The following is a 15,850-nucleotide window of genomic DNA, read 5'->3' as shown; positions in this document are numbered from 1 at the left end:
TCGTCATCTTTTCATTTGGTTCATTGTCTTTCATCGGCATTCGCTGCGTGGTGGCTAATATGCAACACCCCTAAAAAACACAATGCACCTAATGGGTAATAAAGTTATAAACAATTAGCGCTAATTCATTACCATACTACATAAACGAAGTCAACGCATTCGATACAGCTGTACTGCACACGCGTTTTAAGAAGTGTCACGTGTCAGTTAAGTACCTTGTGTAATCGACATCCCTTAGTGTCAAAACCGGATTAATCTTGATTACGAAACAGCAGTGAATGTGTGCATGGATTATGATGGAATTTAATGCCTCATGTCTACGGTAAAGTTTTAAAATATTGTTCAAATTGGTGTTTGTTTTTGTTCAAACATAGAGCATGATTGTTCGTTAGGATCTTAAATTCGCTGATCGGTCGACTGACGAAATTTATGAAAATTAATGCCTGACGATTAATAATGGTTTCACAGTATATTGTGTTTTTCTATTCTGTAAATATAGATATCTGAGTAATAATATCACATAAAGCAAAATAAGCCACGAAATCTGGCGCAACACCCCCAGCACAATATTGTTAAGCCATAAGGACCCTGATTTTATATCTGCCAAACTTGGAAAAGTTTAAGAAATTTGCTTGGACTGGCTGGTAGATAATAAGTTATCCTTGCACTTGGGGAAAACTGAATTTATTCTTTTCTGCCCAAAACAAAACTTAAGTAAGCAAGAGTCTACACAAGTCACTTCTAATGGTCATAAGATAAATAGTACTAAACAAGTTAAGTACTCAGGCCTTCCAGTAGATTGTTTTTTATCAGGTGGAGCTATTGTACTAAACATTATCTCTAAGGTCAATGGTAAACTTAAATTTTTGTATAGACATAATAATTGTTTGGATTTTAACACACGTAAATTGTTATCATCTGCTCTTTTACAGTGTCACTTCGATTATTCATGTTCATCCTGGTACGAAGGTCTGAATAAAGGTCTAAAATCTAAACTCCAAATTGTCCAGAACAAGATAATAAGATTTATAAAAGGTTACTCTCCAAGACATTCTATTACTTGGCGGACTATGTTCATCTGAATATGTTACGTGTTAGCTATAGAGTAAAACAGCTAAGGCTTAATCACATGCATAAAGTCTATTATAAAACATGTCCTCCATATCTTAGAAAAAACTTTGTTAATGGCTCAAGCAGGGTTCGACACTAAGGCACGTCCGACAGACATTGTCTAGTAAGATCGGTGGTCGGGCTAGTAAAACTGCGGGCTAGCTTGTCCGACTGGTCGTACATAAAAAAATCTATACTGATTCATATAACTATAACTAACTGCTGTGAAAACCTTTATTTTTAATGTGTAAAATTACTCTCGTATCTGTTATTTACATTAAAACAAAACTAGTGTTTTTAAATAAACGCAGAGCATTCACACGATTCATTGCTATTTTTAGACGCAAAGAAGAGCTTCCTGCAGAAATTGCTTGTTTCCATTGGTCAAGTTGTCATGAATATTAATGATTTTCTGCAGTGTCATAGAACTGTAGAGCAAGATTTTAAGACTTCTATCGAAAATGGGTATCTTCAATGTAAACATTTTTGCGTAGCAGACAAGAGAATGTAATTTAAAGAATGGCTTTTTCAAGTTCGGATTTTCGTCCGACAAATCAGTTAATAAAAAAGGATCCGACGCTTAAACTGACACGACACGTAAATATGAAGAAACACGAAAACGTCCATTTTATCCTAGATGGAAACTCGAGTCAGTTCCCATGGATTGAATTTGACGGAGAAAAGCAAAAAAAAGTTTTATTTTATTGTTTTACTCTATGCATAACAAAAAAATCTGGTGTTCACTGATTATTTACTGATAAATCCTGATTAAACAGTTACATGACACAATTGTGTTCATTTGCTATGTCATTTGTGGTCTAGTAGACATCAGGTTTGGGCTAGTACATTTAAAGAGGAGCTGGTCCGACGGTCTTGCTGTAAAAAAAGTTAATGTCGAACCCTGTCAAGAGCATCCAAGCCATTTAATTTTATCTTTCACGGTGTCTATAATACTTCTTGTAAACAGACATTCCTATATACTAGACCAAGAGACTGGAACTCTCTCCCTGACAATATTAAAAGTGTAAAAAACATTACTAGGTTCAAAAAATTAGTGAAAAAGCACCTTCTAGAACAACAAGTATCAGAAAGTAAATTTGACTTTGTATTTTACTAATACATGTTGCAACAATCATCTGTGATAATCCATGTTAAATTGTGATATTGTGCACAATAAGATGAATGCATACTACTAATAATCCCGTATTGTACCAAAATCTTAATTGTTAATTATTGATTGTTGTTTGTTTATATGGTTATGTATCACTTTCTCTTTTTCAGTGTGTGTTTTATGGACCCCATTGGAAATAAGCGTTCAGCTTAATGGGTAATCCATAGGTCCTCAGCACTCATGCTCATATGAACATACTACTGTTAAAAAAATTCATATATTGTTAAAAGTATGCATACTGTAACAGCGTTTTATTTGTTGCTATTAAATTTTTTGATTTTTTTAAAAAGAAAATCAACCTAGTCTTAATTCCTTGATATCTGTGATATATTTTATGTTAATCTGTGATAATATCTATGTCTTATGTGTCATATATGTGTATGTGCTATTGACCTTAAATGTGAAGAAATAAGTAACAAGAGGGCCATCAGGCCCTAAGGTGCTCACCTGAAAGCCAAAGGAACTAGACTATTCTGAAAAAAATGCAAGCTGATTCATGAAGATTATTTTGGATCAAAAAAGTGACTTTTAACATTTTTTTATATATTTGACCTTGTGACCTAGTTTTTGAGCTCATATGACCCAGCTTCAATCTCTGGCAAAATTTCATTGGGACAAAAGTTCTGACCAAGTTTCATGAAGATTGGCCAATAAATGTGGCTAATATAGTGTCAACAAGTTTTCACTAAAGCCATATAAGGACAACTGCCCCCCCCCCCCCCCCTGGTGGCCATGTTTTTCAACAAACCATAACCATTTTCAAACTCACTCAAGCTATTGTTAGAACAAATGTTCAGATCAAGTTTCATAAAGATTGGATAATAAATGTGACTTCTAGAGTGTTAACAAGGTTTTGTAGTAAATAGCCATTTAAGGAAAAATGCCACGCCCCCTTGCGGCCATGTTTTTTTTTACTGATCTCAACCATTTTTTAACTTAGCCCAGATATTATTAGTTCAAATATTCTGACCAAGTTTCATGAGCATTGGACCACAAATGTGACTTCTAGAGTGTTAACAAGGTTTTACCATACAGTAAAGCCATATAAGGAAAACTGCCACGCCCCATGGGGGCCATGTTTTTCATTCAACTGGAACCATTTTCAAACTCGTCCAAGATATTATTGGGACACATGTTTTGACCAAGTTTCATGAAGATTGGACTAAAAATGTGACTTCTAGAGTGTTAACAAGGTTTAACTATAGCCATATAAGGAAAACTGCCACGCCCTTTGCGGTCATGTTTTTCAACCAACCGGAACCATTTTCGAACTCGTCCAAGATATTATTGGCACACATGCTCTGACAAAGTTTCATGAAGATTGGACTAAAAATGTGACTTCTAGAGTGTTAACAAGGTTTTACTATAGCCATATAAGGAAAACTGCCACGCCCCCTGGCGGTCATGTTTTTCAACCAACCGGAACCATTTTCGAACTCGTCCAAGATATTATTTAGACAAATGTTCTGACAAAGTTTCATGAAGATCGGACAATAAATGTGACTTCTAGAGTGTTAACAAGGTTTGCTATATATAAAACTGCCACGCCCCCTGGCAGCCATGTTTTTCAATCAACCGGAACCATTTTTGAACTCGTCCAAGATATTATTGGGACACATGTTCTGAGTAAGTTTCATGAAGATTTGACAATAAATGTGGCCTCTAGAGTGTTAACAAGGTAAATGTTGACGATGCACGACGCACAACGCACGACCGACAAAAGGCGATCACAATAGCTCACCATGAGCACGTTGTGCTCAGGTGAGCTAAAAATGCACAATTTACATGAGGATTACCGGTTAATCAGATTGCTAGCCTATTATAGGTACATGTAAGTCTCAGCAGTAACTGGACAAGTTTTTATCGTGGAGAAGTTTGAAACACTGTAAAGGTGTGTTAGCATAACGAAGCCAAGGAACTACTGCAAAACCACTCCAATCATTGATAGATAGTGACAGGAATCAGCTCCTTCACACAGGTCTGCAATTTTAGTACAGAAAAATATGTGCATAGTGTAAACAATCAGAGGAATCTTGAGAATTTCTAGTGACTGAAAAAACATGACAAATAGTTGAACCAAATTCCAGCACTTTCTATCGTTCTATTTCAAACCAAGTCCGCTCTGGGATGGCAACATTGAAAATAATATGAATCCTTGTCATCACTTTAAAAAAGAAACAAAAGCTGTGTTTGTGAAACACAATGCCCATACTACGCCGCTTTGAAGCCACATATTTGACCTTTGATCTTGAAGGATGACCTTGACCTTTCACCACTCAAAATGTGCAGCTCCATGAGATATACATGCATGCCAAATATCAAGTTGCTATCTTCAATATTGCAAAAGTTATGACCAATATTAAGCTTTTGGACACACATAAAATGACAGACAGACAGGCCAAAAACAATATACCCCTGATTATTCGATCCGGGGGCATTACAAATAATTTGCTAGTTATTCAACATCAGATCGAGCTGTTTAATTGCACCTTACTTACTTTGTCTTCATCCAGCAAGTTGAAAATCTGCTCCATGTAATATGGTGTCAATGTGTAAGTTTTTGACTGAAATACATCTTCCATCAGTTTTGAACACTCTTTAAAATTCAGTTTCCCATCTCTGCAAATAGAATCAGATTTCTTATTAACTTATCTAACATAATAATATATTTATGACTTTAACTAGTTTTTTACCCAGCATGACCCATATTTAAACTTGACCTAGACATCATCTAGAATAAGATACAACTTCTGACCAAGGTTGGTGAAGCTTGGCTGCTCGGATGAAAACTACTTGAATTAGAGAGGGGACACCATGCTCAATGTTTAAAACGCACTAAGTGAACCCCGTGGCCTAGTTTTTGACCTGCCATGACCAGTTTTCGAACTTGGCCTAGACATCATGGAGATACAACTTCTGACTAAGTTTGGTGAAGATCAGATGAAAATTACTTGAATTAGAGAGCGGACACGGACCGACCGACAGACAGACCCGACCGACACTCCTATATACCCCCCTAAACTTCGTTAAGTGGGGGTATAATTACAAAAACATTATTATTTACCTTTCTTATAGGCAAGTTAATAACAATGCCAGTGACATATGACGAAGAAATGGCCATCTATAACAATAACAGAGAAGTTTTTTACTAAATCAAGGCTTATTTTAGTATTGATTTAAAATGTTTATTTTTTTTACTCATTCAAGTTCATGTGTGTCATTTAGTTTGTTCCTTACCTTTCATAAAAAAGAATACTGATCCAAGTCAATGATTGCATGTCTGTCTAATTTATTAACATGTGTGTACAGTAACAGAGTTAAAAATTTAAAACTTAATATAATTTGATGCTTGTATTTGTTTGCATTGAACATACCACATGAAAATTTTTAAATTTTGCTCTCTGAAAATAAATCTATGATAAATTTATATCATTATTTGTAGGAAAGTTTTGAAACAGACCGTTTTTTGTAAAGTAGAGATTGTTTATATGTTCAGTTATTATTTATATTGTAAAACAAGATGTGTTTGTGAAACACTTTGCCCCCCTCCCATATATTTGACCTTTGACCTTGAAGGATGACCTTGTCCTTTTACCTGTCAAAATGTGCTATCCATGAGATACGAATGCATTCCAAATATCAAATTGCTATCTTCAATATTGCAAAAGTTATGGCCAATGTTAAAGTTTGACGCAAACCAACAAACAGACAGGGCAACAACAATATGTCCCCCAGTATAGACTGGGGGACATAAAAATGGCCTATAATACATGTATATAAAAAAACATGTTACTTAGCACCATAAGAATCGATCAGACTTTTAGTGATTGTGTAAACAGTGTTCTTTATCTTTTAATTCATGTGTGAAATTATTTTATCATGTAATGCAAATAAAACAAAATGCAAATTCTATGCCAGGTTATGCCCTATTTTTTCACATTTAAAAGTAGACCAGAAACTAAGACTTTAAAAAGCTTGTTTTGAAATTCATATGTGTCATAAGTAATATATTTGATTAAAAAAGGTCTTCTACATTTTTTTACACATCAGGTATGGCGTACAAACTAACATTATATGTTATAAGTTGACTTGTTTACCGTAAATCTACGAATATAATATGCACTTTTTTACCTGCCGATTTTTTCTTCAAGTACGGGGTGCGTATAATATACGAGTTTAGAGCAGAACAAAATTTTTCCTGTGCAAATTTTCAACTTAACCGCTGTTATTTGCTTCGCGGCAGCCATTTTGGTCTACACCATTACATCAAAGGGGTGCAACAGGGCTCTGAGTCATTTGCGAAAATATTGAGAATTTGGCTCAATAAAAATCTTATTTGTGAAAATGCGAAAATCTAGTAAAATTTCATTGAAAACATCCGCCATTTATATCGGACTGGTTTTCTATATTTGTCTCTTTGTTTTAATGAAAGTGTTTGCAATTCGAACAGTAAACGAAACCCGGTCTGTACCCGATTATGACACATCGCTTGACCTTAGTGTTATTGAAGTGCGCATGGTAGCTGGCCAATCAACATAAAGCTCGCTTACAAATGAAATGACGTTGTCGAATGAAACGTGAGAACGGGAGGAGCTATCGGATTATATTGGGTCATCCATGCGCATACACTGTATACTTTGAATACACAGTTAATATCGTCGTCTGCCTACAAAATAGCGACTGGACGCTTAGTCGTATAAAGAGATTAGCAAATGAAAAAACAAACAACTGACAATACCCGTTAATAAATATTTCTTAGCTGACCACTATTTATCTTTCTACCGCATATTTACCATATCTGAAGTAAAGAGTGGTAATTAAATAATTAGTTTTATGATGCTAATAGAGTCTATTACACCTGTCTGCCGATTGCCGAATTAAATTGAAAGGTGATAATTAATTCATTTGTTTTTTACTCCCAAAATAGCCTTTATGACAGCAGCGTATTTTAATTTAAGAAATCATAAAAAAACACGAGCGGTTTAATTGTATTTTAAGTTATATTAAAGTATCGAGTTTGTAACTCGAAAAAAGAAAAAGTTATTCATCTAGACAACTATAAAAACGGAAGTAACCATTTTGTCTTCGTATTACTTGATTATAATTATAATTATTATCGTCCCGAATATTGGCAAATTGAATTAAATGTGAAAACAAAAAACAGTGTCTCTGCTTCTTTCTTTTGTAATTATGACTGCTTGACCCGGATGTCAGCAAGGAGCCAGTGTGTTATTGGTAACAATCACTGTTAATACTAGAAATGGCGCGGTAGAGGCCGACGCGTATCCCCACGCCGAATGTTTGACCTAGGTGTGCCCCAGGGTTGGTAATGGGGCCATGCATAGCTGAGATTGACCGTATTGTCATAAGAGAAGTTCATCATCAATTAGAAGTGAATTGGTGTAGAAATGAAGAAGTTATAGTAAAAGGCAATTTTGGGTGGGTGTGACATATGTGGGCAGGGCGCCCCAGGGTTGGTAATTGTGCCATGCATAGTTGAGATTGACCGTATTGTCATAAGAGAGGTTCAGTATCAATTTGAAGTGAATCGGTGTAAAAATGAGTTCAAGAAATTATAGTAAAAGGCAATTTTGTGTGGGTGTGGTCTATGTGGGCGGGGCGCCCCAGGGTTGGTAATGGGGCCATGCATAGTTGAGATTGACTGTATTGTCATAAGAGAAGTTCAATATCAATTTGAAGTGAATCGGTGTAGAAATGAAGAAATTATAGTAAAGGCAATTTTGGGTGGGTGTGGTCTATGTGGGCGGGGCCCCAGGGTTGGTTATGGGGCCATGCATAGTTGAGATTGACCCTAATGTCATAAGAGAAGTTCAGTATCAATTTGAAGTGAATCCGTGTAGAAATGAAAAAATTATAGTAAATGGAATTTTTTGGTGGGTGTGGCCTATGTGGGCGGGCGCCCCAGGGTTGGGATTGGGGCCATGCATAGTTGAGATTGACCCTAATGTCATAACAAAAGTTCAGTATCAATTTGAAGTGAATCCGTGTAGAAATGAAAAAATTATAGTAAATGGAAATTTTTGGTGGGTGTGGCCTATGTGGGCGGGGCGCCCCAGGGTTGGGAATGGGGCCATGCATGGTTGAGATTGACCGTATTGTCATAGGTGAGGTCCAGTATCAATTTGAAGTGAATCGGTGTAGAAATAAAGAAGTAAATGTAAAATAACCTAAAAAAATGAGTGATAATTTCTGACGCGGCCCCACCCCAACCCCTATAACTTTTGACCCAGGGGTCAGATCAAAATTCCAAATAGTGCAGGGTCGCACATATGCTCATAGCTACCATGTGTGTAAATTTCAAGGTTCTAGTGCTTTTAGTGTAGGAGGAGATAGTGGCCAGGACGGACGGACAGACGGACGGACGGACGGACGGACGGCGGAGATCACCACAATATCCCCACCTTTTTTTCAAAAAGCGTGGGGATAATAAACAATAGACAGAGATATTTATTATGCAACTGTCATAACAACAGCACTATAACACATCCCGATCAATATACCGGGGTAACAGATAGTTGACAACACCAAATTGATTTGCTATTTTCATAATACAAAAATATATTGACACATTTTTTCGGAAATGGCTGATTTCGGACACTGATTTTTTTAGTGCGTATTTTACTCGGATTTTCAATTTTTACAGATAAATTTTGACCAAACTCGGGGGTGCGTATTATGCACTAGGGCGTATTATATTCGTGGATTTACGGTAAGTATTAGAAGTAGTAGCTTTATTTCAGCGCTATGAATCGTGATGATGACCCTGGCACATAGTAACCATTATTTGTGCAATGAATAAAAACATAATTATAATAATAAATTTATTGGTATCAACAAGCATTGTATTAAATTATGAATCAAACCACATTTAAATAAATTATTTTTCACCTCAAATTACAGACTTCATGTCATGTTTTTTAATTTCAATTTTATATATATAGTAACGGTATACAATGTTAGAGTTTTTCCAAAGATTGTTTTCCGACGCCTTGGTCTTCGATTGGGTGGGTCTTGCGATGGGCAACTCCCACATTTACATCGATCTTAAGGATGCCCCTTGTCAGAAGAAAGTATTCACCCATGTATTATAAATTTATATAGTTATTAATAAATTTTATAATTATTGAGCCTCAATTTGAGGTAAACATTATGTATTTACTAACATCTAACAATCTTTAAATTTGACAAATGTAAGTAGAGTGTATTGACGTGGTAAGTTTAATAATTGTCTCATTAATTGGTAATATAGACATGTAAACATTGAACAACACGGCTTATATTTGACATATTTACTATCCGAAATATTGTGCATCCGAATAATACATCTTGTAATCGTAAAAACAAAATAGCGATATACAGGAAATTAATTGCAGTTGTACCTGTCTGCATCATAGTGTCCAATGCATTCCCTGTTAAATTCATCAAGTGATTCAAATTTCTCGAACACAGTTTCTATGAACTTCTTATCGTTTGCCATCGTTTATTTACTAATTGTCATTTAATTGATCGGTAACGCTGTATTCCAAATAAATTAATCAGCCAAAGAGTATTCTCAAAAGTAGTGCGGTGTTAACTCCGCCCACGAAGGGAGATAACTTAGTCTGTTGTAAAAAAATGGCGGTGTTAAAATTTCCCTCTTTTATTGACGCCGACAATTACATCAAAGAGGAAGAAATCAAAACGTGCGAACGTTTTGTTTTTTTGGCAAGACGTGGGTCACCGAAGTCTACAGGTATTTTAACAGTGCGATTCCAGTGTTTTTTTATGGCCATTTTGGTATTCGAAGATATGTGCCTGTTAAATGCTGCACCTTGCTTATTTGTTTACACCCCTCCAGCATTTTGAAGTTCCTGTTCTGTTGACCTGCACTTCCGCAGATGCATAGTGTGTTATATGGTGCCCTTATTTTGGCAAAACGTGGGTCACCCCAGTCTACAGGTGTTTTAATATTTCGAATCGAATTTTTGTGCCTGTTAAATACCGCACCTAGCTTATTGTTTACATTATTACACTTTCTCTATGGGTTTCAAGATGCTGTTGACTCGCTTCAAAAGTGAGTTCACGATGATAAAGCCAAAAAGGTTACATGTAAATGCAAATAAGTGTTGTCAGAATCGTTAACCTTGGCCACTGGCTATAGATTTAAAACATTACATCGACATGACCAACAAATGTATCGTGTAAGTACCTGTTATCGAACAGCACCTATTATCGTACATTTTGTTTTGGTTCTGTATGCACATGCGCAAAAGTGGGCATGACGTCACATTGATAAACAAATGGTCGCACATGAAGTCCATGACCTACTTGCCTACTTGGCTTGAAACATATACGCCGAAAACAGGTTAAAGGAATGCATTTATTGTTATTTACACCGTTTTGTGTGTTTTTTGCTATTACTTTTTGAATGCATTTATGAAAACGTGCATTTACACACCAAAAAGCATATTTCTGTTTGCAATTTTGATAGCAGACGCAGATTTTTTCGCCGAGTCCGGGTCACGTGATAGTCATGTGACTATGTATATACTCGAGTAGTATTTATGAAGTGTTGGTAATAGGTGATTTTTACATCGGTGGCCATTTTGTTTTGTCTGCTAGAGGTGACAATAATCAAGGAATCATTGTTATGAATTCTTGAAGGTAGTTTGCTGGAAAACTTTACAGATAAATCATTCAATGATTGAACTGTTAGTCATTTGTTATAACAAAATGTTTTTGTAATTTTAAGTGTTTCAATTTTAAGGTAATTTAACGTAATTTCTTAGGTGTTAGATAACTGGTTCGTCCACCATAAAGCTCTAGAACACAGTAATCATGCTTAAGACTTAGGCTAAGTTTATATGAAATTCACTTGCACAGAACATTGTCATGCATATCGATTCACTATACTGACTAAGTGAACATTTTTTAATTAAGCTGTACGTTTACCAAAAAACATACTGAAGTATTGTCTGTCAATTTGCCTTTGCTAAAAATTTGCAAGCAGACTTGAAAATCTCATTTATCTTGAAATCATTATTTACATGTTTCTTGCATAATTTTTTAACACAATCGCTCCTCAACACCATGACTAGGTTCGTCCTACATCAAAAATAATTCATGACTTTCTATCACTTCAATCTTTTCCCACTTACTACAAAATCATGCTACTTTTGCAAATTAAATTACCACATATGTATATTTTTGGCACATTTGCATCAAATATTTATATGAAGATGTCAGTGCCATTGATCGTTAAGAACAGAGACGCGAAAGACATAATGGGTTTAAAGAACATGTGTTGTTTCTGCTATTGCAGTCTTTCCGAAATACCGTCGGTCCTCGGATTTTTCCGATAATAATTTGGCAAATTTGGAAATGATTCTAATATTACCGGACCTCGTGACCTTTTTATCAAACCAAATGTTCTCACAATTTAACTGCCGTAAAATTGTGTGACCTGTTTGAACATTGATACCTATAATATTATTATTATATTATTTTCCTTATATATTTAATTTTGCATTCAGAAAATAATAGTCTCCTTCTAATAATGTAGAGTAAATGGTGTTTTATAGTTTGTTGTTTACACAGATAGTTGTACCAATGATTATTTAATCCATGTCTTGCTTCTAAATTGTTCATGGTGTTCTTATTATTATTTCATTGTTCACTGATGTGTACTTGTTTCTAACTTGAACAGAAAAATTGATGGCTTGGCTTGAGTTTATTGAATATATTTTAATAACCAATTAATTAAAAACATATAAACAAATATACAATGCCAACACATAAATGGAAAACATTTCAATGAACACACAAACTTTGTTGTCATGATAACAGTATATCTGGTTGTTCTGACTTCATGTGTTAAAATGATTGTTTAATTATGGCATGTCTTAAATACTTAATTTTAGATAATGGATGCATGTTTACATCTGCTGTGTTTGCCTTTGGATGGCAGTGTTCTCCATGTAGCAAGTACAGTATGGACTGCCATATTTTTGGGACAAGACCCTGATAAACACAGGTATTTAAGCGAGGTATGTAGCATGTTCAATAATAAAATGATTTAATCTTAATACCTTAACTTTGAGGCATTTCCGTGAACATTTAAACATTTACATTAAAATGACAGCACATTTACGTTATTAAGAAATAACCCTTTGCATTGACCAATATGATGGAAACCATATTTTAGCTCACCTGAAATTAAAGGGTTGAGATTTTGTGACAGTTGCTGGAACATGTTAAAACTTTTAAGCATTGAAATATTTTTAAATATTATGAAATATGGTCATAACTGCGTGAAGGTTCATGTTAAATCTGTGCATTTACTTGGTATTTATTAGGAATTGTTTGATGGTCTCAATGAATAAAAGTATATAAAGCATTGATTAAAAGAAGTCTATATTGTTATTTTCAAGAATAACTTGATTGAGTATTATAAGTTCGGCTGTTTTCAGAGAAAACTCGAGGTATTGTCATAGCCAGCTCGTGCTGTCCGACGTCTGTGTCGTGCTAAAACCTTTACTTTGTCTCTAAAATGAAAGTGCTTCACTTACAATTTTGAAACTTTATATGTAGATGCACTTTGATGTATTCTACACACCACACTCAATTTTAAGGTCACTAGGTCAAAGGTCAAGGTCTTTGTGATTTAAAAATAATTCTGACAAGCTTTCATTTATTCAAGACTGAACCTGCCGCCGAGCATTGCTCTTGTCTTAAGTGTACTATTTTCTATGCAAAGGTGCAGATACTGGAGTATGATCATCTGGTTGGAGCAGTCAATGAGGGTGGATTCCACTGGTCTCTTATAGTAAGTGAAAATGATTCTCAATTTACTTGCGAAATATCACGGTTGTCCAATTTTTAACTTGGATACATGTATAAATGGCATGAAACATTGTCTACTGGGCCTCTACAAAAATTGATTCCATAACAGAGCTGGGGCCAAAATTTGCCCTGTCCTGTGATGAATCTGTTTTTCCTCTATGTGAACAGTTAACCCTTCAAAAATCTTCACTCAAAACACATGGCATAGAGCTTACATTTTTGGCATTCGTATAGTGGGCTTCTACAAAGATTGTTGAGATTACAGGCTTGGGGCCAAAAGTTAGGCCCACCCTGGGGCCCAATATGTTTTCCCTACATGTATATACTAAAAAAACTTCACAAATAGTCTTCTCTTAAACCACCAGGCATATAGGATAAATATTGTGCATACAACATTGCCAAGTGGACATCTGCCAATATTGTTCAAATTTAGGCACACAGGTTAAAATTTGCCCTGTCCTGCTGGGCCATTGTGTTCATACAAGAAAGTATGTAGTTAGTAAAAACTTTAAAAAACCTTCTCTGAAAACATAAGGCATAGATAGTAGGTTTTTGGCATGAACAATTTATAGTATTTTCATCTTGATTGCTAAATTTATTTTTCTTGTTCAAAAAAATATCCCCAACCTGGAGCAGTCAAATTATTTTTATATATGTACATAGAAAAAAAACTTTAATTTTTTTCTAAATAGGTTAAATTTTCAAGATTCCTGCCAGTGGGACTAATTATTAAGATCGCATATTATTCAGGTTAGCACCCCAAGGCCCTCTGGGGGCCTCTTTTATTTTCTTCAGGTTGTGCAACCGAAAGACAACAAAGTATTGTACATAAATCCGATGGGGGAGCAGAATGTTTCCCAGCAACAGATCCTGCAACAATGGATGTAAATGTGTACATTATTTAATTAAACAGATTAGATACATTTAACTTCATATACTAAATTAGAAAATATCACAGACTGTAAAATGCTATGTAAATATTTAACTTGCAAATAATCATCATTTATATAAAAAGTTTACACTGATCAGATTGTGGAGGTTTTGGTGTCATGTCCGTTACCGAAATTAGACTTCCTGACAATATGTAGCATAAGCGTAATTCCTTCTAAGTTTGATTGACACCTTTCAGTGGTTTATGGGAATAATTGCTACCAAGAACTTTTTTATGTCCCCCACCACTATAGTGGGGGACATATTGTTTCTTCCCTGTCTGTAGGTCTATCTGTCTGTAGGTTTGTTTGTTGGTTTGAGTGTATGTTTGCGTCAAACTTTAAAATTTGCCATAACTTTTGCAATATTGAAGATAGCAGCTTGATATTTTGCATGCATGCATGTGTATCTCATGGAGATGCACATTTTGAGTGGTGAAAGGTCAAAGTCATCCTTTAAGGTCAAAGGTCAAATATATAGCTTCAAAGCGGCGCAATAGGGGACATAGTGTTTCTAAAAACACTTTTCTTGTTTAACCATGTGACCCTGACATTAACCTAACTAAAAATCCTGATAATTTACATTTAGGCTTAGTACTAGCACTTAGCAAGTTTCATTAATATTCCTGCATTGGTTTGTTTACGAGAAGAGGCGTGGACAAGGGAAACATTTCTTTACTTTATGCTTTTGTTTGCTCTTGTTTGAAGTACAAGAAATCCATGTTTTAACCTTCTAACCTTGACCCAAATAAAAATCCTCACAGTATGCAGAAGCAAGCTAGCTATTAATAAATCTGACCAAGTAACATTAAAATCCTTCATTGATTTATGCAAAGAAGCACTGGCAAGGTAATTATGTTTTTAACCTTGTGAACTTGACTTAATTGACAAATCTGCCAATATGCAAACCAATGCTTGGTAATGAACACTCCTTCTAAGTTTCTTTTTAATCCTTTAAGTGTTTTATGAGAATAAGTGCTGACAAGATGCAAGGAACATCTAACCAGACAACCTGACATCACTCTGGACAGCGCAAAAAATATGTCTCCATTACCAGCTAGGGAATTTCATTCCTTATTCATTCCAAAAATTTAGCAAATAATATTTGTACTCATAATGTATCATTTATGGTGGTTTGATGATGTTGTTATTTTACTTTTTGCTTTTGAACAGTAAATTTGTGCACATTCGGCGCTTATCCAGCATTGATATGGGCGGACCAATACATTGGAACATACTCTGCCCACGTCATGCAAAACAGTCAGATTCAATATCTTGCGGTGTCTACGTTTTAAAGGTAATGGAATCTGTTATTTGTACTTCCCAATGATTTTTTTTTCTTTAAACGTTGTTTGTCTTTTTGTCCATCTGTGACACTTTTCTGTCCACAGCTGTTTCTTAACTTTTTCTTGTAATGAACCTTAAAAATTATTTTCTATTATCATGTTGCATTGGTACACGCATAAAATTTATCTGCATCAACTTGGTAAGCCAATAATCCTCTTCATTGATTGAAATTAAGGAATCTGCATCAACTTGGTAAAGCCATAGTTATCATCTTCATTGATTGAAAGTAAGAAATCTGCATCAACTTGGTAAAGCCATAGTTATCCTCTTCATTGATTGAAAGTAAGGAATCTGCATCAACTTGGTAAAGCCATAGTTATCCTCTTCATTGATTGAACGTTAGGAGTCTGCATCAACTTGCTAAAGCCATAGTTATCCTCTTCATTGATTGAAATTAAGGAATCTGCATCAACTTGGTAAAGCCATAGTTATCCTCTTCATTGATTGAACG

The 15,850-nt window shown here is 35.1% G+C and overlaps 2 protein-coding genes across 3 annotated transcripts in view; one reads left to right on the top strand and one right to left on the bottom strand.

Annotated features, from left to right (window-relative positions):
- LOC127876773 (nicotinamidase-like) overlaps window positions 1-9,815 on the bottom strand; it is a 55,483-nt gene extending 45,668 nt beyond the window's left edge. For both annotated transcript variants that reach the window (XM_052422245.1, XM_052422246.1), the window contains exons 1-2: window positions 9,682-9,815; window positions 4,780-4,900 (exon numbers count right to left, since the gene is read on the bottom strand). In XM_052422245.1, the coding sequence (XP_052278205.1) occupies window positions 4,780-4,900; window positions 9,682-9,779 (219 nt within the window). In that variant the 5' untranslated portion in view covers window positions 9,780-9,815. The remainder of the gene's footprint in view (window positions 1-4,779; window positions 4,901-9,681) is intronic.
- An 86-nt stretch (window positions 9,816-9,901) lies between these two features.
- LOC127876766 (uncharacterized) overlaps window positions 9,902-15,850 on the top strand; it is a 332,105-nt gene continuing 326,156 nt past the window's right edge. Inside the window, exon 1 of the mRNA XM_052422234.1 lies at window positions 9,902-10,034. Coding sequence (XP_052278194.1) covers window positions 9,917-10,034 — 118 coding nt within the window. The 5' untranslated portion in view covers window positions 9,902-9,916. The remainder of the gene's footprint in view (window positions 10,035-15,850) is intronic.

This window comes from Dreissena polymorpha, chromosome 4 (genome assembly GCF_020536995.1).
Source record: "Dreissena polymorpha isolate Duluth1 chromosome 4, UMN_Dpol_1.0, whole genome shotgun sequence".
Lineage (NCBI taxonomy): Eukaryota > Metazoa > Mollusca > Bivalvia > Myida > Dreissenidae > Dreissena > Dreissena polymorpha.
The sequence above is the reverse complement of the archived record's forward strand: the minus strand, read 5'-3'. Positions and strand labels throughout refer to the sequence as shown.